The sequence below is a fragment of the Candoia aspera genome, chromosome 1 (assembly GCF_035149785.1).
Source record: "Candoia aspera isolate rCanAsp1 chromosome 1, rCanAsp1.hap2, whole genome shotgun sequence".
NCBI lineage: Eukaryota > Metazoa > Chordata > Lepidosauria > Squamata > Boidae > Candoia > Candoia aspera.
Genome location: NC_086153.1, coordinates 17457813 through 17484377, shown reverse-complemented (window position 1 = coordinate 17484377; position 26565 = coordinate 17457813). Strand labels below are relative to the sequence as shown.

At 42.9% G+C, this 26565-nt stretch overlaps 1 protein-coding gene across 4 annotated transcripts; it reads left to right on the top strand.

The window, feature by feature from the left end:
• The first annotated feature begins 330 nt into the window (after positions 1–330).
• On the top strand, positions 331–26565 carry LIG3 (DNA ligase 3). 4 transcript variants are annotated; one of them, XM_063298443.1, is made up of 20 exons: positions 331–443; positions 899–1443; positions 2731–2874; positions 5082–5282; positions 5696–5847; positions 6712–6878; positions 7914–7991; positions 8789–8951; positions 9989–10144; positions 10909–11040; positions 11701–11780; positions 12984–13071; positions 14155–14232; positions 16723–16846; positions 17047–17189; positions 18550–18624; positions 19918–20064; positions 23046–23220; positions 24059–24153; positions 26016–26565. In XM_063298443.1, the coding sequence occupies exons 1-20, from the start codon at positions 412–414 to the stop codon at positions 26247–26249; spliced, it is 3009 nt and encodes a 1002-aa protein (XP_063154513.1). In that variant the 5' UTR covers positions 331–411; the 3' UTR covers positions 26250–26565. The 4 variants fall into 4 exon arrangements, with proteins under 4 accessions (XP_063154513.1, XP_063154503.1, XP_063154521.1 ...); XM_063298433.1 differs by having other exon boundaries at positions 26013–26565; XM_063298451.1 differs by lacking the exon at positions 26016–26565 and adding an exon at positions 24472–24959.

The window sequence follows — 26565 nt, the reverse complement described above, 5'->3', positions numbered from 1 at the left end:
GTGGCTTTGCCTTTTTCCCCCCACGCCATCGGCTAGGAAAGAAAAAAAGAGGGGGCGTTACCGCGCCAGCGCATGAGAAGCGTGGTGACGTCAGGCCGCCGAGCGTCCCTGGCTTTTGTTCGCACGCGGCCTGAAGGGAAAGGGGTCGTTGTCGCCATCTGCGCTGCCAAAGGAACGGTCGAAGCAAAGGTGGGCGGGGGATAGTCTGCCGGGGATAGGCGAGGTGCTGGGGCGTGGCTATGGCCCGCTCATGCTTTGGGGGAGGCGGGGCGTCTTGTAGGCACGCCTCCTATTTGCTTACCCCGCCCCTTCCTTGTCCTTCTGGCCCAGGCCGCGTGAGAGCCAAACCCGCTGAGGGGAGGAGCGCGCGCGGGCGGAACTGGGGGAGGCGAGCGAGTTTTGTTCCCCTTCATGCCGTCTCTCTTTGCGGGATCTCTCCGCTGGTAAGGCGGCTGCCTTTCTTCCTCGCCTCCCCTTCCTTTTTTTGCATTCTCCCAGCGAGGTTTGAGGCCCTGATGAGAGGCCAACCCAGACCTGATGTGGGGAGAACCTGCGGGCTGGAGGGGGATCAGGCGGAGAAGTGGTAGGTGGGCGTGCGAACGGTGGTCTCTGGAGCTCCCACGCCTCTCATCATCATCCTTAATAATAATACTGCCAGTATCTAAGGGCGGCCCCTGGCCGACCTTCTCTAAGCTGGATGGCTGCCCTCCAAGGACTTTTTACCCCCAAAGTTCAAGGTGGTCTGTTTGGGCTGTCTACCTGTTCCCCAGATCACACGGCCTTTGGTTGGGGGCTGTTTCTGCTTTTGCAACAGACCAATGCAGCTCATCTCTCTGCGGTTGAGCTGCAATAACCATTGTCTCCCCCACTTATGAGAATAATAATTTCTTTTTCACAGCATTGAATTCAGCAAAGGAAATTACATGCTTCTTTCTCTCAAAGCTTTTCTGAAAGCAGCCAGGACCCTTCACAGAAGTGAGAAGTTGGCCTTGCTGCCAAAGAAGACGCCTCAGAGTCACACCGGTGTGTTCAGATTCCAAAATAGGGGTGCCTTGCCTTTGACTAGCCTGTGGTATCTCCAACCGGGCATCTCTCGCTTTCCCCTCCCAGCAGCTTTGCATGCTTGCCGTCTGACACCCCTCTGCACCGCCTCCGAGATGGCAGAGCAGCGGTACTGTGTGGACTATGCCAAGCGAGGCACCGCTGGCTGCAAGAAGTGCAAAGAGAAGATCCTCAAGGGGATGGTGCGCATTGGAAAAGTGGTGCCCAATCCCTTCACTGAATCTGGTGGGGACATGAAGGAGTGGTATCATGTCAAGTGCATATTTGAGAAACTGGAGAAGGCTCGGGCCACAACAAAGAAGATTGAAGATATCACAGATCTGGAAGGCTGGGAGGAACTGCAGGAGGGTGAAAAGGAGATGATCAATCAGCACATCTCAGGTCAGCTATGCATCAGGGAGGTGGTGGTGGTGGTGGTAGCAGTTATAAAAGTCTCTTTTGAGTTGACCTCGCCTCCTGGTGAATGCATGAAATCCATATTGCTTTTTTAATAATAATATGGAAGTGATTTGCCATAGCTTTCTTCCATGATATTTTTACTTTCTGGTCTAGTATATGATTTTTTTATTGGTTTCCCAACCAGACACTAATCAGATCTGGCTTTTTTTGGGGGGTGGGGGGGAGATCAAAGACTGACAACACTGCAGTGTTGGTGACAGCCACAACATTTGTATAAACCAGTGTTTTTCAACCTTGGCAACTTGAAGATGTGTGGACTTTAACTCCCAGAATTCCCCAGCCAGCATTGCTGGTTGGGGAATTCTGAGAGTTGAAGTCCACACATCTTCAAGCTGCCAAGGTTGAGAAACACTGGTATAAACTACAGTGTTTAGAGTATTGTGTTGTTCTCACAACATCCCTGTCTGGTAGGACAGTGTTTAAACCAAGCCTGATTGATCCCCAAAGCATGATTGTAAAGATGAACCATTTAAATGATTACTTTGGCAATTGTTGTTAGGATAAATTATTCAAAAGTTATTGCGGGGGAGTTAATGGCTTTATCCAAACACTTTTTGGAGTGTTTTTTAAATATATAAACCATCCTAAAACACAATTTTGCCAGAGGATAGTATATAAATATTTAAACAAATTAAACTAGGAAGGGGTGCATTTGTGTTCACTATTTTCATCCTTCTAGCAAATGTTTTGTTAAATTGGGTAAATATTTATATTTCATCAATAAGTACCCCAAAGTCTGATTCCAAAATCCTGCTAATATGAACTGATCTTCTATTTTTGCCAATAGAGACCTGCTGCTAAATAACAAATTTGTCACAAGTTATCTTGTAGTAGACTTTTGTGACTATCCTAGGACCAAACTTACTACAGGCTGGGCAGTTTCAAATAAAGTAAGGTTTCCTGAGTATCTCCTTGCATGATCCCTGTGCAGATGTAGAATAAATTCTGGATATTTTGAGGCCATTACGATCAAACTTCATGACTGACTGTCAAACTACACAGTAGGACAGGTTTGGAAAAGGGCAATGAGGATTATCAGAAGACTGGAAACTGCCCTATGAAGGAACATCTTTAGCCTTGAAAAAAGAAGAGGGGAACTGTTAGCACTTTCCAAATAAGTGTCTCATTTTTTAAGAATATCAAGACCTGTTCTCTATTATTCCAGAATACAGGACACAGAATAATGGATAACTCCCTATCTGTTCACAGAACTTTCTTCCAAAACTGCAAACACTCCAAAGAAAAAGGCCATCATCCAGGCAAAGATTTCTCCTGGTGGACAAATAACATCACCCAAGAAAATGCCTCCAGTTGCTTCAGATCCTTCACCAAAGAAATTCTCAAGTTTTACAGGTATGTGAGAACTCTTACTTTCTTGCAACATATTGCTGGCATTTCATTTTGACTCAAGGTAGCAGTGGAAGAAAAAAAACTATCGCTGATCTAGGTTCAGCAACCTATTAACAATTTTTAACTTCTAAAGAAGGGAGTAGAGTAAGCACAATTGTTTCAAATTTCAGTTAATGCTAACTAGAAATAATATCTGATTGAAGTTCAGGGGCATGTTAAGAAAGCCACTGACTGTGGTTGAAGAACAGCACTGGGCAGGATAAAACGGAAGGGCACCTGCTCATGTTAACTAGGCAGAGTAGCACAGTGTGTCCTACATTCATACCATTTTTATGAGGCTGAGCAAACTAAAGGCCATCGTTGTCCCAAAGTTAACAATGAGATTGGAGATGGATGCTTTTCGCCATTCTTATGTATTTTACAACTCTGTGTTCAGTTGTAATCAAGAGGCAAAGTGTATCTCTGCTGTCAGAAGTTTTTAAAAAACTATTCTGTTCTCATGAAATGCATGTTTGCATTAACCGCAGATCAATTACTTCCCTAGGGTTCTAGTGGCAGATTGATTTGCAAACTGAGGACTGCTTTGGTTTACTAAAGAGTCACCATCTTTGACAGTATCTCAGCCAACTTTATTGTGGCCAGCCAGCTGTCCCTTCTTGTCTTTTTTTAAACAGCATAAGAAATAAATGTGAAGGCTTCCATCAGCCTACTCGGGATCTGACTTAGCCTGGAAGGGCAAAGAGCCAGAGTGACTTGGGAGCTGCCTCAGACTGAAAATAAATCCTTTCCCCAACACCAGAGTCTTCTTTAGCAACATTTGTTGAAGTGAAAGGGTAGAGTTACCAAAATTTCAGCAACTGAACTGTTTCTGCTGAGAACTCATTCATCTCCTAAAAGATTAGGGTGGATCCTTTCGCAATTTCTAATGCAGTATTTCTCAACCTTGGCAACTTTAAGATGTGTGGACTTCAACTCCCAGAATTCTGGGAGTTGAAGTCCACACATCTTAAAGTTGCCAAGGTTGAGAAACACTGTTCTAATGGGTCTTTGAACTGGTAAGAATTTGAGTCTTTTTGCTGACAGCAGATGTGCTTGCAGGTATGTTCAAAAAGAGGACCAGCCCTTAGAGGTGAAAGCAGCAGCCTCTTTTTTCCCCCCCAAAAAAACGTTTAGCTTCCTATTCCTGTGCCCTCAGCCAGAAGAGAAGGCTAATATCAAATTAATCTTCTCTTCTGAGTCTGGATAATGTACAGCGGTCTATCTCTGCTATTCCAGCCTTCCACCTAGCATGGGAATTCTTATATTTCTAACTTCGGGCAACATCCTGGCATTGTGTTGGTCCAGTTAAACATATTATGTGAATGTGGCCACTGTTTTGTATCTACTCAAGTGAAAAAAAATCCCTAATATTATCTGCCACTGTTTTAGGAATAGAATGGACTAGAATAGTGGTAGATAATTTTATGGCCTCCAAATGATTTGGATTATAAAGTCTTGATCATAAGGTAGCCTTGCTGGAGCTTATGAATATTACAGACAAAAAACATTGGGAAGGAACTATATTGCCTACTTTGGGGGGTTGGAAATACAAATAGATTTGGTAGTGGGGTAGAATAGGCTGTGATACTTCCCCTTCTCTAAAATAGTTTTCCCCTGGAGATCAAATCAACACCTAACCTTAATTTTTGAAAAGTTCTAAATACTTAGTGCTTTTCCAGTGTGCTTTTGTAGCATGAGATGCTGAGCAGTCTCTGATCCATCCTGCAGTGGGGAACGTTGTACAAGATTGATTGTTAGCAGTGTCTGGGCAATTTTGATAAATCTTTCATACTTGTATAGTTTTTAGTCTAATTACTGTATCAGATGTGTATGTCGCTAAGAATTAATAATGATCAGAGCAGCATATAAGCCCTCCTGTAAGCATATAAGAGCCAGTTTGATGTAGTGGTTAAGGTGCTGGGCTAGAAACCAGGAGACTGTGAGTTCTAGTCCTACCTTAAGCAAGAAAACTGGCTGGGTGACTTTGGGCCAGTCCCTCTCTCTCAGCCCAGACTACCTCACAGGGTTGTTGTTGTGGGGAAAATAAGAGGAAGGAGCATTAGGTATGTTTGCTGCCTCAAGTTGACCAAAATGTATAGAATAAAAATAGAGTAAGTAGATAAATAAAATCAGGATATTTCTGTTTGCCCTGAAATTCTTTGTCTGCTCAGCAAAGGCAGGTCCTTGTGAAGAAATAGCCAGCTCTGGCCCTGCCTACAAGCCAAGCTTGTCCACCGAGAAGAGTGATCCAAAGCACAAAGACTGTCTGCTGCGGGAATTCAGGAAGCTGTGTGCAATGGTGGCTGACAAATCCAGTTACAATGTCAAAACTCAGATAATTCAGGACTTTTTGCAGAAGGGAACCAGTGGAGGTACGACTTCTTTCTTTGTTTTCATTGGCAGGGGCACTTGGGTCTGGGCAGAGACAACTCATATCTGGGATAAACATAATAGTAAAGTTTAATAACCATTTATTATATATGTGTGTGTGTGTGTAACTGTAATACTAAGGATAAGAGGTGCTCTGCAGGAGAGCATGAGTGTGGGGAGTGGCAGGATTTCTATTGATAGAAGCACTGAAATAACACAGTGCTAAGAAAGGCACAGGATCACCCAGCAGACGGTGACCTGGGGAGGGAGGTATCTGTTATCCCTAATGGTTAACGTTCTGCTTCTCATCAAATGCAGCCTAGAACAGGGGTGGGGGAGGCTAAGTCAGCTGCCAGTCTGGAAAAGAGTAGCCATCTCTCTGCTGGCTCATGGCAAACATCTGTACCTCTTCCAGATGGCTTTCATGGTGATCTCTACCTAACAGTAAAGTTACTCTTGCCCGGAGTCATTAAGAGTGTTTACAACTTGAATGACAAGCAGATCGTCAAGCTCTTCAGTAGGATATTCAGCTGCAGCCAGGAAGACATGGTCCGAGACCTGGAGCAGGTGGGCAGAAAGGAGTCGGATTTTGGGTTGACGGTATTCCTGTATACAACATGCCTCTTTCTCTAAGATCTCCAGCTTGGTACTCCAGAGTGCCAGTGTGCCCATAGACAATTTGTTTGGTGCTTACCAGGTTCCTTTTCCTACTTGCTTTTTTACTTAAAACGAATAATTCTTTAAAAAAGGGAAACTGGCCTGCTTGCAAAACAAAGAACCAGCTTCTGTTGTTGTCTTTGTTATACCCAGAATGACTTTGGACCCTAAACAAAATCCATACGCTTTTTAGCAAACGGTGGATACTTTTTTTCTTTTTGAAGAATAAGCTGTCCAGAAAAGAAAAGTAGGAATAGGAAGGAAGGCATCTGATTTCTGAGCTGTAAAAGGCACTCAGAACTTCCATTCTCCAAAGTGGGTGATGCCAAGCAAAAAAAAAAAAAAGAGTTGATGACATTTAAATTTAAGTCCAGTGAAATTTCAATCATGCTCATTCGAGACTGATCAATAAAACTCTCTCCATGTAGTTAATTTTCTTTTCCTGCTTCATTAAGTAAGTACAGTTCACTGGCAATTTGTGAACGAGCTCTAGGGTTGCATTCATTGCTTCGAACTCTCCTGGTTTATACCTTGATGGGCTGATGTCAAAGATTGCTCAGGCTTTCCTGATTGTAATTAATTTAATTAATCTAATTACAATTAAATAGTTTAATCAATCAATTAAATATATGAACTAATTAATCATGAATTGATCATGAATTAATTAAATTTAATGTAATTACAATTTATTACAATTACAAGCCAAGCACTCCTCCCCCTCCTCTGCCTGCAGTAGTGCTCTTTGCAGCTGCCTCCTTTTCTGCTTTAAACCAGGGTGATGTTTCGGAGACGGCGCGGATCTTTTTTGAGCAAAGCAGGTCTTGCCCTCCAGCCGCCAAGAGCCTTTTGACGATCCAAGAAGTTGATGAGTTCCTGACGCAGCTGTCCAAACTTTCCAAAGAGGAGGAGCAGCAAAATCTACTGCAAGAGATTGCATTGAGGTAGAAAAGGAAAGATTTGTGAATTGGGAAGCCACAGGAACAAATTGGAGCAGATACGCATGCTCAGATGTGTGTTCAGAGATTGGTTAGTGCTGCCAGAGTCTAACAGGTTCTGCCCCCATTCCCTGCAATAGAGGTCCAGTTTTGGGGCAGCATCAACATACACAAAATGTAAAACTAGAGGCCCAGGTTCTTAGCTGTGTATTCACATAAGCATACTGCATTTGTGTTGTTGTTGTTGTTAGTTGCCATTGAGTCATTTACGACTCATGGCGACCCTATGTATAACAGAATGAAATGCTGTTCTGTCTTGCGCCATATGCCTGACTGCTCCATTGCGGTAATTGTATCAATCCATCACATTGAAGGTCCTCCTCTTTTCCACTGGCCCTCGACTTTACCAAACATGATGTCCTTTTCAAGCGATCAGTCTGACAATCTGCCCAAGTATGAGAGTCTAAGCCTAGTTATCTTCACCTCTAAGGAACATTCTGGTTGTATTTCTTCTACAACTGATTTGTTTGTTCTTCTGGCAGCCCATGGTATTTTCAATAATCTTCGCCAACACCACAATTCGAATGCATCAATTCTTCTTCTATTTTCCTTTTTTAATGTCCACCTTTCACAGGCATATGTGGCAATTGAGAAGACCATGGCGTGAATCAGATGCACCTTTGTTTTTAAACTCACATCTTCTGAAAACTTTAGATAGGTCTTTGATGGCAGATTTTCCCAGCGCGGTACATCGTTTGATTTCCTGATTACTACTTCCCTTGGCATTGATCGTTGATCCAAGTAGAATGAAGTCATTGATGACTTCAATTTCTTCTCCATTTATTGTGACATTGTTTATTGGTCCGTTTGTGAGAATCTTCGTCGTCTTCACATTCAGGTGTAGTCTGTATTGCTGACTACAATCTTTGATTTTCATCAGCAAGTACTTCAAGTCTTCTTCATTTCCAGCAAGCAAAGTTGTATCATCTGCATATCGCAGGTTGTTAATGAGTCTGCATTTGTATGTCTCTTTATTTTCAGGTGCACCGCTAATGACCTGAAGTGCATCGTTCGGCTGATTAAACACGACTTGAAAATGAACGCTGGCGCAAAGCATGTGTAAGCTGAGATCAGGTTGAGGAGGATGTCAGAAATCTGAAAGCAGATTGTGCTTGTGGTATGAGTAAGGAGATTAGATAATTGGATAGACAGCGTTCTGCTAATTAGTTCCAAGAACCTTTGAACTCTGATTGCCAGTCGCAGTGGAAGAAAGGCGTTCCTTTCAGGTTTGGTCCAGAGACTTCCCAGAATCCATGCTGGACTGGATAGCCTTTGCAGTGTGGCTTTGCAAAACTTTTGTTACTAAAAGAATGATTATTACTTTCCTTTAAAAGAAGCTAAAATTGGGTGCCTTGAGGGGACGGCTCTACATTCAAGGAGTCCCTATCATAAAGATTCTGTTGTCTACCGTAAATCATCACCCCAACTAAACACCCACCCTAGTAGCATCTCCAGATGCTGTTGAACTAAACCTCCCATCAGTCCCAGTCAACGTCGCTAATAATTTGAAGGTAAATTCACGATATTTAGAGGGATGCAACATGGAGAAATCTGTCTTAACTAAGCAGGTAGAATCTAGAAGCAGTTATTTTTTAAATTTGTGTATGTATCTGTTCTTTAGATTTAAATCCTGCCCTTCCTCCAGAAGGCCAAGGCAGCACACACAGCAATTCCTCCTACTTTTCTCCCCAAAACAGCATCCCTTTAGGATAGGGAGAAAATGACTGGCCCAAGGTCACCTTGTGAGCTTCCATGGGTGAGGATGGACTTGCACCTGAGGCTCCCCGATCCTTCCCCAGTAACACCACAGTAGTCCCTTTTCTAAACAATAAGTATCCTGCTCTTTTGATACCCAGACTTGATGCATTGGACCCCAATGCTTATGAGGCTTTCAAAGCATCCCGCAACCTCCATGACGTGGTGGAGCGAGTGCTGAAGAACCAGCAAGAATCTCAGCCGGGCATGAAGAAAATTCTGAGTGTCCAGGCAGCCCTGATGACCCCAGTTCAGCCCATGCTGGTAAGGAACAACTCGGTTGGGATCTGGAACAACCTCTTTGTCTGTCTGCGTCATCCTGTTACTTCCAGGTTTTATTGTTAGTTAAACGTGTATTTACTTAGTTTAAGCACTGATTTATTTATAGTCTTCTTTTTTTCTGAGAGAAGAAGGACGCCTGTAAGAGGCTCCTCTGATCTTACCCCGACATCTGTCCCGTGAGACAGGTTGGTCCGAGAGAGAGGGATTGGTCAACGTCACCCAGTATGCTGTATGGTTGAGTGGCTACTGGAACCTAAGTCTCAGTAGTCCAAGCCCAACATCTTAATGTTTGCTTTGTTCTTTTATTTATTTGAGTTAGGTCCCTCACTCAGCAATTTACAAAGCAGCTATAGAAAAATACCATAAAATCTGCAGTATAAAAAAATCAAACCAAGGATAAAATCAAGAGTTCCACTGGTTTTTGCTAGCTTGCCTGCCATGCTTAAGAACCCTTGTATAGTCCTTTAACTACACATTTTGGAGAGTTTATGGCTGTGATGATGCATTTCTGGGCCGTGATCAGATTAAAGCTAATTCTCTTGCTGTTCTAAGTGAGGCTTCTTCTCAAAATGTGTTTCCTGGAAAGCAAAAAATCTTGTCGGTCATCTGTACTGCTTTGTCCTTCAGTCTGCTCAGCACTGCTTACCCTAAATTGTCTCTAGTCCTAGTCTGGCATTCCCCAAAAAGCTTCTCTGCATATGTGAACCATTTTGTCCTCTCTGGCATCATTTATGAGGCTCATTCATCTCTCAGACATCTTTACAAAGATCTCTAAAGAGGGACCTCTCATGCATGCAGTTACATAAGCACTGGCTTCCAAGCAAGCAAGAACTTTGTATATGCCCAAGTCTGTGGCCATGCCGGCTAGGAATTCTGGGAATTATAGTCCAGGGCATCTGAGAGGTGCTTGGTTGGGGAAGGTTGTTCTGTATGGAGCCATGTCTAACTCGCCAGAAGGCAGCTGGTAGCTATAAGCTAAGAGTTATAAACTGGATTTTTCTCTCTTCCCTATTCTGTAGGCTGAAGCTTGCAAATCTATTGGGTATGCCATGAAAAAGTGTCCCAATGGCATGTATGCAGAGATTAAGTATGATGGAGAGCGTGTCCAAGTGCACAAAAAGGGAGAGCATTTCAGCTATTTCAGCCGCAGTCTGAAACCGGTTCTCCCTCACAAGGTTAGTGGAGTTGAGGGGTTGCATCTGGTGGATGTTCCTGGTTCTTGTTTGGTTCTGGTCCTTGTTTGGTCCTGGTTCTTCCAGCCTAACAAATATGGCTGGCACTCTTAACCCCAGCCCTGCTGAAATCCAGTAATACCCAAACTGTAGTTTGGTGCTGTGTGCTCTGGTCAGGGAAGAGAAGGAGTTTTAATAATTCAAGTGTATATTTGATTGCACAGTGTTTTAAATGAAATGTTGGCCTCATGGTTTCCTCAGCACCTTTGTGTTTAATTGCTAGAGTATTGGTGGGCAGTAACATTTTTTTTCCCTTAACACGCACCTACATAACCATTTTTACAAACATTTGTTTCACCCGGCTTTTCAGACGACAGTTGTCTCCCAAGTGGCTTTTTCATGCTGCAGCAGAAACAAAAACTAGGCTTGCAAAAGAAAAAAGTTGCCTTATGTGAGATGGGCAGCCATATGAATGAGAGGGGCGGGGAGGAGAGGGGAGGGAGAGAGAGAGAGAGAGAAGCAGGGAAAGGCAGCATTTTTATCTTGTTTGGGCTAGTCCAGTGTTTCTCAACCTCATCAACTTTAAGATGGGTGGACTTCAACTCTGTTTTGGGAGTTGAAGTCCACCCATTTTAAAGCTGCTGGGGTTGAGAAACACTGGGTGAGTCTAATCTTTCTGTCTGCTTTAAATATCAGATGATAGTTCTTTGGCCAGTGGATAGGCAGAAAAATTCACAGAATGTATTTGTTTGCTTGTCTCTCATCAGGTGGTCCATTTTAAGGACTTCATCCCCAAGGCCTTTCCAGGAGGGCACAGTATGATCTTGGATGCTGAAGTTCTTCTGATAGACACCAAGACAGGGAGGCCTCTGCCTTTTGGGACCCTGGGGGTGCACAAGGTACATCAGAAGATGATCTCTCCCATCGCTAAAGAGATGGAGTAATCTACAGCAGGCTTCCTTTATAGCACAGGGAGTGAACAGCCTGTATTTAATAGAAAGAACGGAATAATGAAAAGATTGCAGCCCTTTTTAGCTGATGGGGAGAGAATGGAGCCCAACTTTCTCCAACATACTTCTCCAGAGAGGTGGCTTCCAGAATTCTCAACCCACATTAGCAAAAGCTGTGGTCCTGTAGATTTATACTAGAAGACATCATGTAGAGAAAGTGGACAGAGAGGGGTTTTTTTCCCTTTTAACACTAGAACCAGAGTTGTTTGGTTAAAAGTTAGACAAAATGGCCAGATTTCAGCATCACAGTTTTATACCATGGGGGGGGTGCTTTTTTGAGAGGAAGAAATGGGTTTGCCATTTCCAATTCCATGACTGTTTTTATAAAAAATGCAAACAAAAATAATTTGCAAGTGGTGCACGGGAGGGCCACAAGTTATCTATACCTAGCTTAGAGCAGTGTTTCTCAACCTTAGCAACTTTAAGGTGTGTAGACTTCAACTCCCAGAATTCCCCAGCCAGCTTTGCTTAGAATAGAATAGACTTGTTTGTTGCTGCTCATAAAATGATGTTGCAGTCAGTTTCAGCTCCTTTGCTGTCCCTTTGCAGAAAGCTGCTTTCCAAGATGCCAATGTCTGCCTTTTTGTCTTTGATTGCATCTATTTCAATGAGGTCAGCCTGATGGACAGGTGGGTGTATAATGAATGCCATTACTCCTCTCCAGCAGGGTGGGCCTTGCAGAACCCTACATAACTATTGCTGAATCTGAGCAAAGAAGAAAACCAAGGCCTCCGTTTTTGATTGCCAAGAGTGTGTCTCTGCTCCATGTAAACCTGTGCTGGACTACATGCACCCTGCATGTTTAAACTAATTCTACACAAAGGCTCCAAGCTAAATCATAGTAACTATGTTCCCACAACCTACTTAAACTATCTACTTAAACAGCTTAGATAAAGACCCAGCAGCTGCATTCATACAGCATTCTACAATGCAGTTGGTTAGATATGAATGTGTTTTAGCTAGGCACGTGCAAGCCTAGCCTGTTTGATTAACTGATGGTTCAGTGTACTGTGTGAACCCAGAATATGGTTTGATTCAATAACCATATTAATTATGTTGTGTGAACATAGACATAGGCATTTTACTGAGTTACTTTGTGGCTTTGGCTTAAGGTATTGTTCAAACACAGCCAGTTCTAGTTTGTAAGCCAGGATTTCTAGCTTAGCAAGTAAGTGGAAGGAGTTGCATAGAAGTGCAAGTCATACAGCTCTACATAATCCTGACCTAAGATTTGCATTGAATCAACATTGTCTCTGTCTGAATGAAAAGCCTCTCTTCACCATTGCAAGAAGCTGCCCCCTTTATTTAGAGTGACCTGGACAGAGAAAGATTGACAGGTTAAGAAAACAGAGCTAACCACAGCCACAGAACAGTGAAGGTATCAGCTTAACTCTTTCCAAGCAAGGAAGATACTATCAGTTCACCTGTGCCCAGCATCCACCACATGGTCCTGTGAGTTCATGCAAAAAAAACCAACAACAACTGTTGGCTTGTGGTGGAATGTAAAACAGGCAGAACATGGATGTTCCAGAGTATTTTAAATCTGCTGTCCATATAGATGACCATGGAGAAGCCATCCAGAAGGTGTTAAGAGAACAGTCAGTTTCCTCATTTGGTCTACCTCGCAAGGCTGACAAAGTCTGTGGACACCTTAACTCCCTGAATTCCCAGTCAGCACTCTGGGAGAATGCCCAGTTGGAGATGAATATCCTTGGCCGTGCTCAACAAAGTATGTGCAAAAGTGCAGGGTCTGCTTGACATTAGAATTATAAAGGGACTTTCTCTCACCCACTTCTTTCATCTGATGACTTGTCCATGTCTGTTTCCTTTAGGCCTCTGCGTGAGCGTCGCAAATTTCTCCATGATAACATGGTGGAAATCCCCAACCGAATTCTCTTTTCAGAGATGAAGCATGTCACAGTAGGTACCATTTTGGATGGCAAGAATGAGACTTTGAGAAGTTTAAAAATGTGCGCTGGAAGGTTCTCTGTATCTTCCATGCACGGGTGAGCCATTGGATGCTTAACCTTCTGTGTCTCAAAAAAGTCTGTGTGCTCTTCACCAGCCTGATGCCATTTATCTATTTACTTACAGAATTTATATGGCCGCTCATCTCATACAGTGATTCTAGGTGGCATACAACAAGCAATAAAAACACGATAAAAACAACGCCTGTTCCCCCAGGTGCCATGAAGTGCTCCTTTCAGATTCCCCATCCTGGGGCCCTTCAGATGTGTTGCATACAGCTCTTTTCATCTCCTAACACATCTGGATGAGTAGGGAATGGTGTCAAGAGTAAGAGAGATAACCTTGACAGAAATAGGCAAGAACCGTTACATAAGCAAAGAGGGCTGAAACAATCTTTAAGGCCTGGGAAGCAAAATAATATCCGGAAGCAACTCAAGCAGGCTCTTCCCTGATTTACTGGGGCAGTGTTTCTCAACCTTGGCAACTTGAAGATGTGTGGACTTCAACTCAAGGCTTGGCTGGGGAATTCTGGCAGTTGAAGACCACACATCTTCAAGTTCCCGAGGTTGAGAAACACTGCACTGGGGTATAAGGGGAGGTGAAAAAAAACAAACTTACAAGATTGTGTTATAGCCAATCTCAATAAACTATAGTTCTAGTGTTTCTGTAGAATTGATTTTCTGGTCAGGTCTGAAGAAATAAAATAGCAGAATTAGGATAAATAGGCTGTAATGGGATGCTAACTCCTCTAACGTTATAATTCATGAAAGGTAGGTAAGCCAAACGTTCAATAGGTCAAAAGTCATTTGGTCATAATAGGTCAAAAGTCTTTGGTAGGCCAGGAGTTTTCAAGCAAAATGAAATAGTGAGTGCCCCCCCCCCTGCACCCCCCCCCCCCCAGTTTCCTGGCTTGTTATCTGAAAAAAAGCTGGGCAATAGGCAACTTAGATCTTCTGGATAAGACTTTCAGTAACGTTTAAATGTCCAGCGGGGTCCGTAATCTCAGTCCTGCCTTTGTAACTTTCTACTTTCCAGAAAGCTTCAGACCTTGCAGACATGATCAACCGGGTCATTCGCGAAGGGCTGGAGGGATTAGTGCTGAAAGATGTGAAGGTACGTAGGCTTCTATTTTTGCCATGCCCACTTTTACCTGAAGGCTGCAAAGTCTGTAAAACTGAAAAAACATAACTGGAACGCATGTGCTTTCTGAAATGTCCCAGTGTCATCCTCCCACCCATTTAAGGAGTAATAGGCCTTAATAGATCTGTCCTCCATGTATCCAGTTTCCTTTTAAAGCCATCCAGGTCAGCAGCCATCCACCTTACAGTAATGAGTTCCAAAGACTAATTGCTGTATGTGCTTTGTGAAGAACTTTGTTTTCTTTGTTCTAAATCTCCTTCCAGTCAGCTTCACTGGATGGTCCTGCTCCTGGTGTTTTGAGAGAGGGGAAAATAATTCTTTCTGTCTGCTTCCTCTACAACTTGTTTGATTTTATACACCTCAGTTACATGCCTTCTTTTTCTTAGCTCAGGATTCCCAATTTTCAGGCCGGCTGTTGTAGGAAAGACGTGTAAGCCCCTGATCAGTTTGACTGTCCTCTTCAGCATTCCTTCCAAATCTCCAAGAAAAAGCATTTAATCCCAGGAAGATAAAAAGAAACGGATTCTGGAGAAGCAACCTACATTCTTTACCCTGACTCTCTCAAGGCGTCTGGAGATGCTGTTTCAGTGGAGCTAGAAAGGGCTGTAAAATGAATGGTGTTAAGTCATAAATTCCTTGTTGAAGATAAGCATACCTCTAGAAGGGGATAGAAAAGTTATTGAAGAAGACGTACTTCGATACTATGTTTTTAATTCTGTCTTGGGAAAAAAATACACGGGTTATGATGTTTGACAGATTTTTTTAAAAAATTGGGTTAGCTGCTTATACATATCTGTATAAGTTGATACATATCTGTATCAACTATTAAGAAATACTAGATTAAGAAGAGTGTAAAATGGGTGGGAACATAGACTAAGTTCCCACCCATTTTGTAAGTCACTAGAGCTATCTGAAATGGATCACCCAGTTCTTTCTTGCATATGGCTCAAATAGGTGTATTAAGCAAATATTTTCCATCCTTGAGAAATATATTAAGTATGTGATTGTGTGAATGCCATACCACGCTGAACTAATTTTGTACATTTTGACAAAAGACTTACTTGTTTTACCCTATAATAGATTTGTTTTAGTAAGAAGAGAGAAATACTATTTTTGCCACAGAGAACCCTAGCCTCAAGAGGCTGGTCTCAAAAAGTTCGATAATAGATCAAAATGTGACTTTTTTGTTACTGACATAAAAGGAGGGGGTTTTTTGGTGGGGGGAAACAGTCACTCCCAATTCTAAGACATACAGGAAAACTTTGCACAATTTAAATAAATAAAATACAAAGGAGCCAGTTTGGTGTAGTGCTTGAAGGCATCAGACTAGAAACCGTGAGATCATGAGTTCTGGTCCCGCCTTAGCCACAAAGCCAGCTGCGTGACCTTGGGCCAGTCACACACACTCAGCTCTGGGAAGAGAGCCAGTTTGGTCTAGTGGTTAAGGTTCTGGGCTAGAAACCAGGAGTCTCTGAGTTCTAGTCCCGCCTTAGCCATGAAAGCCGGCTGGATGACCTTGGGCCAGTCACACACTCTCAGCCCAACTCAGTGCAATGTAGTCTAGCCTCCTCATGGTGCACCCCAGGCAACATGACTTGTCACGGCTAAATAGTCTACACATCTGGCTGCTGGACATCACAAGGATTTCCCAGCAAGAAAAGCAGCATGAACACCAAACTGCTATGCCATACAATTAAAAAAAAAAAGCTCTGGGAAGGAGGCAGTGGCAAACCACTTCCGAAAGTCTTGCCAAGAAAACTGCAGGAACCTGTCTAGGCAGTTGGCAGGAGTCATCACTGACTCAGAGGCGCAAATTAAAATACCAGCAGATATTTGTGCATATGCTGCTTTTGTGTCTTTCTGTTGGACCTGCCTTTTTGGGTCGTGGCTCAAGGCAGCCGATGTAGTGCTCCATCCTTCCATTTTTCTCCACAGCAGCAACTCTGTGAGGTAGGATGGGCTGAGAGAGACTGGCCCAAAGTCATTCAGTGAGTTTCTGTGGTTGAAGGTGGACTTTCATCCAGGATTCCCCAGTGCTAGTCCAACACCTTAACCACTACACCATTTTTTTTTTTAAGTGACATGTTTAATTCTGGATGTGATACACTCTTGAGTGGAGTTAGGCAGTTTGAGGCCCCGGGATTGCATGCAACTCCCAGAAAACTTAACAGAGTCCCTCTAAAAGTTGCTGCTGAATTGCAATTGTTGTGACCAAAGAGGAAATTGGTAAAATACATAAGGAGTAATCATGAGAACCCTACTGAATATAATTTAAGTTGAAGTCAAGCATTGTCTTCTGACTTGCCTCCCCCCTTACCTTTCGGAGTGCACATACCAATTAAAGGCCATCTGCAGCCGTTTGCCTCCAAGATGGGCTCTGCACCAGAGGGAGGGGGAGGGAGGGATGCTGGCCTTCCCTCCTTGGAGTGTGTCTCATTTCCTTTCTGTTTTCACTTTGGGTAGAGCATTTATGAACCAGGAAAACGCCACTGGCTCAAAGTGAAAAAGGACTATCTGAATGAGGGAGCGATGGCAGACACAGCAGACCTGGTGGTTTTGGGTGCCTTCTATGGCCAGGGGAGCAAAGGTGGGTATCTTTAAAAAAATCCAGGCTGAGAATCGTGACACTTTTTCCTTCTAGTGGCATGCAACGTTTTAAAAAGCAACATTTTGAGGTTGTTTCAGTTGCCATCTCTCAGTGTTATTATGAGAAGAGATTCTGGAAGATGAAATAAATTTAAAGCCCCCACCCCGATGATCCTTTCTGTCCGCCTCTCGTTGCTTTAGGTGGGATGATGTCCATCTTTCTCATGGGGTGCTACGATCCCGACAGCCGGAAGTGGTGCACAGTGACCAAATGTGCAGGTGGACATGATGACGCCACGCTTGCCCGGTTGCAGAAGGAATTGGACGTGGTGAAAATCAGCAAGGTTTGTGCTTTGAAGGCCCTGGAGCTCACCAGGTGGGAAAGCCCCCTGTGACTCTGGTCTCGCAGGGAACCCACGAAGTTCATGCTCTAATGTGGAAATGCCGTAGATAAAACTAATTTTTTTGGCATTCAACTCAATCTCCAGTATACCAAGATCTGGTTTCTTTTTCTTCATCTCCTTTGCCGATGTGCAGAAATACTACATTCAGATGATCTTCCAGATCTGGGTTTTTAAAGTTCACAGAGGGGCCATGCTCCTTTCTCTTTATCTCTGCATTCTAAAGAAGATGAAAAGCTTCTGTTTCTAATTTCTGATAAACCAGAATTCATCATGTTATCCACATGTAGCAAGCTGTTTTGCCAAAACCATAGTTTGGTCCTGACTTGATAAGAAACCATGATTTGTGCAAAGCAGAAGCTTGTAAAATTCCCTCACAGATAAATAGGGATGAAGTGCAGATGTCTACGGGTTGCTCCTCCTAGTTCCCATTTGCTGTTATATTGAAACAACTATTCTGCCAATCCTTTTCTCTCTCTCTGGTGTCTCAGAACAGTGCATAAGGCCTGGCCTATGATAATTTACTTAACTTACTTGCTCTACTAAGCTAAAACTTATTTGCAATATTTGCATATTGTCCTTATTTTAGAACTCCATGCACCATAAAGCAGTTACAATTATGAAATAATTAATGGTCTCCCATAATCACAGTAACAGCCAAAGTCCTACTGAAATGAAATAATCTTCCATGATTTGGTTTTTGCTTAGTATGTTGTACAGAGACTGCAGTTTGTAAATCATGGTCTCTGACAATAGGGAATTCTGTAATTGTGACATTAGCAAATCACGGTGTGTGAACCCAGTTACTCAAAATCTTGATGCTGTTAGACAGTTGAAAGTTTTTTTTTTTAACTGGTCTTGCCTTCCAGACTACTGAACAACCTCAGAATATCTCAGGCCTCAATCTTGTATTTTACTGCCTCATTGAAGCCAGATACTGGTTGCTGATTTGAAGGAAAGCTAGAATAATCTTGTTTATTCTGATTCTGAAATAACTGAGAGTTGTACAGGTCAGAAAGCTTCTGGGATGCTCGAACACAGGATCTTGGCTCAGTCTTTCTGCAGGTTGGCAGCCACGTTCAGTCTGCCTTGCTCTAAACTTCTAACCTCCTTGGATTATTCAGGTATTAAATGCTCACTGGTGGCCAGTTGTCCCCTTCTCTGTCAGCCATTGGAAACTGCAGTGCAATGCAATTCTCTTAGATTTTGGAGCCATTTCTCCTTTTAATCATTATTAAAGTTGTTTCTCTTCCTATAATAAGGGGCTAAATTGACGGGTGCCTCTTTTTCTTCCACTTCCTAGGATCCCAGTAAAATTCCAGACTGGCTAAAGATTAATAAGAATTATTATCCTGATTTCGTTGTTCCAGACCCAAAGGTAAAGTGTCTTGTGGGAGTGGGTGTTTCCTGTGCAAAAGTGGTTTCCCTACCATGAACCCCACCTGGGAGAGGTCTTTTAGGTAGTTTGCAGGCATTTGACGCAGCAGTATTGCTGAGGTAAAACCAGCATGGATATGACCAATCCCACAGAAGGGAATCCACTAGAAGCCCACTGCAATGCAGGAAAGGGCATTTGTTCTTTCACATTTTCCTATGATTTTATTCTGTTTACAAAGTTCATCTCTCCAAGTTACAGAGGAAATTTAGATAGCACTATATAATCCTCACTTCTCTCCAGGCTTCTGAATGTGTTGACAAGAAAGCCATGCAAGAATGCTAGGAGCAGATAAAAATCAATCCATTTATGGAAGGCCAGGAACAGTGGGCATATGAAATTATGTATATTCACACCCATCTTGCACCCATAAGGATTAGAAGTTTAAAAACAAAACAAAATAGAATAGAATGAAGTTGAGCAGGTCTCACAATGCAGTATTCTGTGCCAGATTCACACTTTATGCAAAAATTCCACTAAAGCCCTGATTATCTGTTAGATATTGCCTTGAGATATTCAAGGAGAGACAGATAACCTTCTGTCAAGAATGTTTTACTTTGGACTCAGTGCCCTAATTGTCCACTGTTATGCTGCTAGGACCGTGCAAAAACTCAGTCTGAAGGTGATTCAGTTGAATGCCCTAATCAAAAAATCTTTCTGAATTGATGATTTAATTAAAGCCAGATTGGATGCTTCCAAACTGATCCAGTATTTCGGTGGCATAAAAAAGCATTTTCCCCAAAACAAATCAACCTAATTACTTGGATTAATTCAGTTATTGGATTCAGAAATTTGAATCAATTCAGGACTCAGAATTGATTCTTCTGATTGGCTAGATTATCTGATATGGTAGTTCAAATTGATCTCATACAATCCAGAAACTGTTACATTCCGTGCCTGCCTGTTAAAATTAATGAAAAGCACAAAACTCTGTATGGGATTGATGAACCAAAATTATTCATGGTTCCAACAGAAGAGAATATAATGTAGCTCAGGGCTGAACTGTGGAGTCCTTGGTGCTCCCTGAGCTTGGTTGTTTGCTTGCAGACCTTTCATTACCCAACTAGGTAACATCTTCAGTGATTTTACCTAGTTGAGTAATGAAATGTCTGCAAGTAAACCAAGCTCAGGGAGCACCAAGGACTCCACATTACTCATGGTGCCTGCACACAGTACTCCATCTCTTGGTTCATTGGCAAGGAGAAGGATTTTTCCAATTGTTACAATTTGTCTTAGGAAGCACCAGTCTGGGAGATTACAGGTGCTGAATTCTCTAAAGCAGAGGCCCACACTGCTGATGGGATCTCCATCCGCTTCCCCCGGTGTACTCGTATCCGGGATGATAAAGACTGGACGACATCCACCACCCTCCCACAACTCAGGGTGAGTCATATGTTCCATGGATATAGCCATGTTACGCATGCATATGTATGTATGTATGTATATAAAATGTATATTGTATATTATATATGCATGCTGAAAAAGATCTGAGATACTAAGATCCATATCTATGAAGTATGATTCTACTGGTATTTCAGATTTCTTCATGATGCATATATCCCAATTCCCCTCCTCCATCTTAGCATTCAATCTTCTTGTCAGTCTGCTCTCTTTACCAATACCTCTTTCCTCTGTTACTTATATCTGCCACTGAGATCTTTGTCGTTTCCACCCCCATTATCTCAGGCTGCCTCTTTTTTTAAAAGAAACCTTGTCTCCTGGACCTCCTCTTAGTCAAGATAGCTAGAAGATACCTCCATTTTTCAGTGGCAATGCTAGGGATAAGGAACAGGAAAGGGGGCATTGTTTATTGTTGTTAGCCATGAAATGTAGGAATGGGTCCCTCTGTATGTTTCTGGGTTCCTCGTGTTGCAGAAGTACAGTGGGGAAGACTCTGTTACACGTGCTGCTCCCAGGTTCGGCTTATGGTCACTCACTCGCACACTCACAGCCTGTTGAGGCACACAGATCTTGTCAGCCCTTCTGGCTTTCCACCTGGGTTTTCCAGATAGGTGTGGCTTGAGCAGACAAGACACACAGCCCTGGTCAACAAATAACTTCCAACCGAACACTGAGGCACAACAGGTTCTTTGAAATACACAGAGACCCAGTGAATTTAAAGTAACAGCAAAACTTTACTGGTTGCAAGGTACATTTGCTCGTTCTCACACGCACACTCATCCACACTTAGCCACGTCCTTCTTAACTAGGCTGCCAGGCACTAGCTAGCGGGACAGAAGCCTCCAAGTCTGGATTCAAAGACCAGTCCAGGAGTGGGCAGACTTTGGGACGCCTTTTATCCCCAAAAGTTCTTGCTTTGTTGATTCACAAGTAGCTGTTGATGGGATTGGGGTGGAGGTTTCCATTTGCTCAGGCCCAACTTCCTTTGTCTGGTTCAGGTGACATTTTATTCCTTAACTTCTTGCTTCTTTCCTGTCTTCCTCCCAGAAGGGATCTTTTAGACAAGATTCCTGGCTTTTGTCCTCTCTGCTTACGTGCCTGCTTATGGCAGCTTCAGCCTAGTCTCACAACTCCTGCCCTCTGAGCTGCGCTGGTGAACTTTTTCAAAAGCATATGGGTGACAATTTGTGGAAATGGGATCCTGGGCTGATGGATTCAGTCTGGCTGACTTGGCTTTTGCACGACCTTCACTGGAGATGGTTCAAACACATCTATTTGGAAGATGTTGGCTTGGGTGAAAATATCTAAATTCTATCTTACAGAATCCCAGAGAAAATACTCAACAATATTAGTATTTGAAAGAAAGAAAGACAGACAGACAGACAGACAGACAGACAGACAGACAGACAGACAGTCAGTCAGTCAGTCAGTCAGTCAGTCAGTCTGTCTGTCTGTCTGTCTGTCTGTCTGTCTGTCTAATTTGTCCCCTCCCATCGGGGGACTCTGGGCGGTTTACAACAATCGATTAAAAACAATAACCATAAAATACACAGTATAAAAATACAATAATAAATAATATAAATAAAGGTAAAAATAAAGTAAAAATAAAACAATAAAAGTATGTACACACCAAGGAAAAGCTATCAGTTAATGTAGAACAACAAATTGAGGTTTCTGATAACCCAAAACTTCCCTCATCCATGTTGAGCTGGAATCTGGCATTTCTCCCAAGTATCTCTTCTGTGCTGCCACTGGCAGAATGTATACATTGGCATCCCACTATTTCCTGAAAATTCATCATGCTTTGCTTTGGTATTAAAGCCAACCACTGTCTAAGGAGAGCAAGCAATTTAGACTTTCTATTACCTTAGCAGGAACACAGTACAGGTAATCCTTGCTTAACAACCACAATTGGGACTGGCAACTCCATTGGTAAGCAATACAGTCATTAAGCAAGACATCACATGACCGCAAAGGGCTTACCTCACTTCCGCCACAGTTGTTACATGAGTCACCCATGGTCATTAACCAAGACATCACATGACCGTGACTTGAGATTTTACTGCCAGCTTCTCCATTGACTCTGCTTGTTGGAAGCCAGCTGTGAAGCACGCAAATGGCGATCTGTGACAGCAGGATGCTGCGACTGTCATAAACACCCACTGGTTGTGAAGCATCCAAATCTCAATCATGTGACCGTGGGGATGCTGCAATGGTCCTGAGGGGCCAGTCATTAAATTACTTTTTCAGCCCCTAACTTCAAACAGTCACTAAACAGGGTAGTCATTAAGGAAGGAATACCTGTAGGTAACATAACAGCTAGGAAACCAGCTGTTTTCAAATTACAAAGAGGCAGCAGCAGAGGGATATAGTAAATGTTGATGGACTCAGCCTTTATTAAAGAGGGATTCCCAATCTCACTCTGTCCCAAACAAAGGAAAGGACTGGCTTGTCCGTTCCTAACGTAGCAGCCAGAATGGGATGGCCAGGCACCCAATAACTATGTTGGGTAGGAAGAGAGAAATATCATAAGGTATGACTGGGGAGAAAAAGACTGCAGGGTCTCAGTCATCCAGCTGCCTGACAACTTGAAACTAACATTTACAAACGTCTGATCTTCTTTCTCAAACTTCTTGAGAACTAACTGCTGTATTAGAAACATTTTGATCGTGGTATTCAGCATTCACACCTCCTAGCCAGTGTACCTGATTTCCAGAATCCTTCCTTGAATCCTTTGCCAAAAGCCCCTCTAGTAATTATGGATGTTTCTAAGCAAGCAGACATTGTTTGGTACCCAGATGTTTCACTGGGAATAATTCACCAATTGCCTGTTCTCCTACCTGTTCCAGAAGAACCTGACTTGTCTGAGTTGTACCTTGCAGGTAGAAGTGGGAGGTTAGGGAGGGGCCTGCTAGAAAGTCTTTTTTCCCCACTTCATGGAACTCTCTGGGCTTTGTGGGCAGGAGCTGTACCAGTTATCCAAAGAGAAATCGGACTTCCTGGTGGTTCCTGCAGAGGAGGAGAACTCCACAGCGGGCAGCAGCGGAGAGACTGAGGGCCAGCCCAAATCGTCTTCTCCTCAGAAGGCTGCAAAACAGCACTCCAGGAAGTCCCCTGCGAAAGCCAAGAAGCCTGAAGGTGAGCAGTGGGGAAAAGCTATTAAAGCTTCCCCGGGGATCCATTTCTACTTTCCCCTAGTTAGATTTCTCTCCTAAGGCCTTGCTCTGTAGAGACCTCCGAGAGGACCATGGCTGCGGAGACCAGAGCTTTTGGGATAATTGCTGTGCACCCCAAGTACTGTATTTCCTCCAGAAGTCCAACATTGCAGCACCTTCCTTGCAATTTAAGCGCTTTTTTCATGGCTGGCAATTGCCAGGTGCCCAATACTTAGCCAGTCTATTAAATCAGTATTGGTTTAGGGCCTGTTTGGTAGATATGTGGGGCTAATTACCATTGTCTATTTTAAAAGCTACTTTGAGCTTTAAAATGCTTTTGGGCTGTTCCCTACCCTCAGCGACAGTTCACTTCTCACATAGGACTTTAGTCCAGCAGAAATTGAATCGGGTTGTGTTTTGATTTCTACCACCAACATTCAAAGTACTGTTTGCACCAACTTCTCGTCAAGCCAGAGCACAATATAAAGATGAGGTTTTCTTCAGGTTGCTTTTTAGTGGTCGGTGTGAGAAGGTGCAAATAGCGTTCCAGTCATTGCAGAAACAATTTAACTACCTGTTACCAACTTTGAATCTTAAGATGAAGCAGGCTATAAAATCAGGACTTTTTTAGTCTTTAAAAGTATAGACTAAAACATGTGTTACTTCCAAATATAATGTTCCTTTGGGAACAGCTGCAGAGCCTGTCTGAAGGTGTCCTCTGCCTTTATTTGCATAGGCAGGATTGTCTTCCTTACGGGAATTTTTTTCCCAGTTTTCTGCCATCTCATCACTGATCCAGAAATGTTTTTTTTTCTCATTAGCCAGCAAACTGATAGAAAGGTCTCCATTGAAGAAAACAGAGGGAAAGCGAGGGGAAAAAAGGAAAGCACCCGAGCTGGAGGGGGACAAAAGAAAGGTAAGGGTCTCCATGCAAACAAATAGGAAGATTCCATGAATGGAACCTCTATACTGTACATCCTGAGCCTTTTATAAGCATGGAGAGCTGAATTCCATGCCCCAAATAGATGTTACCTGAGCCTGTTCCAATTCCCAGGCGTTTCATGCTAGTAGTTAATCTGCATTTCCAGATGTCTCTTTAGCTTCAGTGCTGTTTCTTGAAGAAATGCCTGAGCAGGTTGCATTGCTGAAATGGGAATTGTTCTAGAGAAGAGTCAGTCTTGTCTGACCAGCATTTATTGGCTAATGTAACTGAACTGCATTTCTCCATTAAAAGGTAATCTGCTGCCAGTCACCAATAGAGGATATGCTGAGAACACAGCTGAAAGCTTCCCAAAAGCATCCGAGTGGCCACTTCTCCTTCCTCCTCATTAGAAACAAATGTTGAACTAGATAGTCTCAGTGAGCAGATTCGTTGTTAAATTCTTCAAGCGCCGCACACCCATCACAATCATGGCTTAGTGAGTGCTTCAGCACAGCTGTTGTTTTCCTTACACACAAGCTGAATTGGAGAGCTAGCAGAGACGTTCTCTCTCGGGCAGAGGAAGGCGGTGAGAATACCAGGCCCCATTTCAGACCTAGTAACATACTCTCAAAACACCATCAGATTTAGCCATTAAATGACTGCAATAAACCTTACTGTTCTACTCTTATTCATAGATTTTAAAAGCCAGCTTTCTCATTTAAAGAAAAAAGCACCAAAAAACACAATTGGCTTAATTAATTTGAATTTTGGCAGCATTGCACTCCCTATAAAAAAATTCTCTGAGGTGTAGGAGGAGGGCAAGAGGTGTTTTAGCAAGCAACCTGTGTACACATTTTCAACCTAGAATGCTAGAATCTATGCAGAAGGGTGATTCTCCAGCTGACTGGAGTTCATTTTTTCCCTGCTGGCTGTCACAGGTCACCAATGCATCACAAATCAGTTTCTCAAATGTTTCACTGTTTCCTTGATCTTCTCTTGAAGTAAAGCAAGGTTCTTAGATTATTTCACTGCTCTTTCTTTTTTATTGTATGTTTCCTGAGTAGGTGTATAACTACATTCTGTCAGTGACTATATTCACACAATAACCTCCTCGCTAAAGTAACCTATTGTCTCACAGAGCACATTTACCTAGGGGTCCACCTTCTTCCAGTTGTTTCTGCCGGTCCAATTCAATCTAGTAGGTTGGGTATGCTGCGGGTCCCATCAGCCAGGAAGTGTTGGTTGGCAGGAACTAGAAGGCATGCCTTCTCTTCTGTAGCGCCTGCCCTCTGGAACATCCTCCCTCCAGAAATTAGGATGTCCCCAACCCTGTTGGCCTTTCATAAGGCCTTGAAGACCTGGCTTGGGGCCTCAAGCCTGTGGATGGTCCTGTCTGTTGGCTGTATTAACATCCATGCATTGCTCACTTGGCAGCCATGTATATTTATTTTGTATTTATTTTATATTTTAACTGTTTTAATTGTAATTGTTTTATAGTTTTATTGCTGTAAGCTGCCCAGAGTCCCTCGCTGAGATGGGCAGCTATAGAAATCAAATAAATAAATTTAACCAAATTTATGGTTAAATTTGGGTTCCCACAGCATGCTAGGCAAGGGGAAAAACCTAAGGTTAATTCTCACCAAGCTTAGCATTTTCAGCAGCTGCAGCTGCTGCGGAATCTTCAGACCCGGTTGAGCATGTTGTGTGAACACAGCACCTGAATGCTATAGTACCTTTCTCTTAATGAAACCTAGATTACAAGAGCCCTGCTTCCATCTGTTTAAGCTCTTAAAACCAACGTAATTCTCATTGCCTGTTCATTGTCCTCTCATGTGTTTCCTACCTCAAAACAGCAGATGCTACTGGACATTTTCACTGGGGTTAAGCTTTATCTTCCTCCTTCTGTGGAGGGTTTCAGGAAACTCAAGCGTTATTTCATAGCCTATAATGGAGACCTGGTTCAAGAGTACGATGCTACTTCAGCAACTCACGTGATGAAGAGGATGGAAGACAACCCATCGGCTAAGCATGTGACCCCTGAGTGGATTTGGGAATGCATTCGGAAGAGAAGGCTGGTAACTCCGTGCTAGGTTACCTGTTGTGAGCAAGCGGTTCCAGTGGAAAAAAATGGTTACATTTGGAGACTCCTTAACTGCACCCATTAAATGAGCCCCATCTGGAATGAATTAAGTACCTAATGAATAGCTGATGTAATAGAAATCAATTTAAATATTTCCATTTGTTTTTAATGTTCAGGTTTTTTAATGAAAAATAGGAATAAAACCTTACCTGGAAGCCCCCTTTCCTAATTATGACTCAGTTGTGCCATAAAACAAATCAGTTCTTCATAACAGAAGGTTGTGCGGAAATTGTGTATATAACTTTTTAAAGATCAATTTGGCATTA

Excerpts from the sequence above, each read along its gene's own strand:
- LIG3 (XM_063298433.1), top strand. The coding sequence starts at position 412 with ATGCCGTCTCTCTTTGCGGGATCTCTCCGCTG. Across the intron at positions 5,848-6,711 it reads TGGTCCGAGACCTGGAGCAG|GGTGATGTTTCGGAGACGGC; the intron begins GTGGGCAGAAAG and ends GCTTTAAACCAG. Across the intron at positions 16,847-17,046 it reads CTATGGCCAGGGGAGCAAAG|GTGGGATGATGTCCATCTTT; the intron begins GTGGGTATCTTT and ends TCGTTGCTTTAG.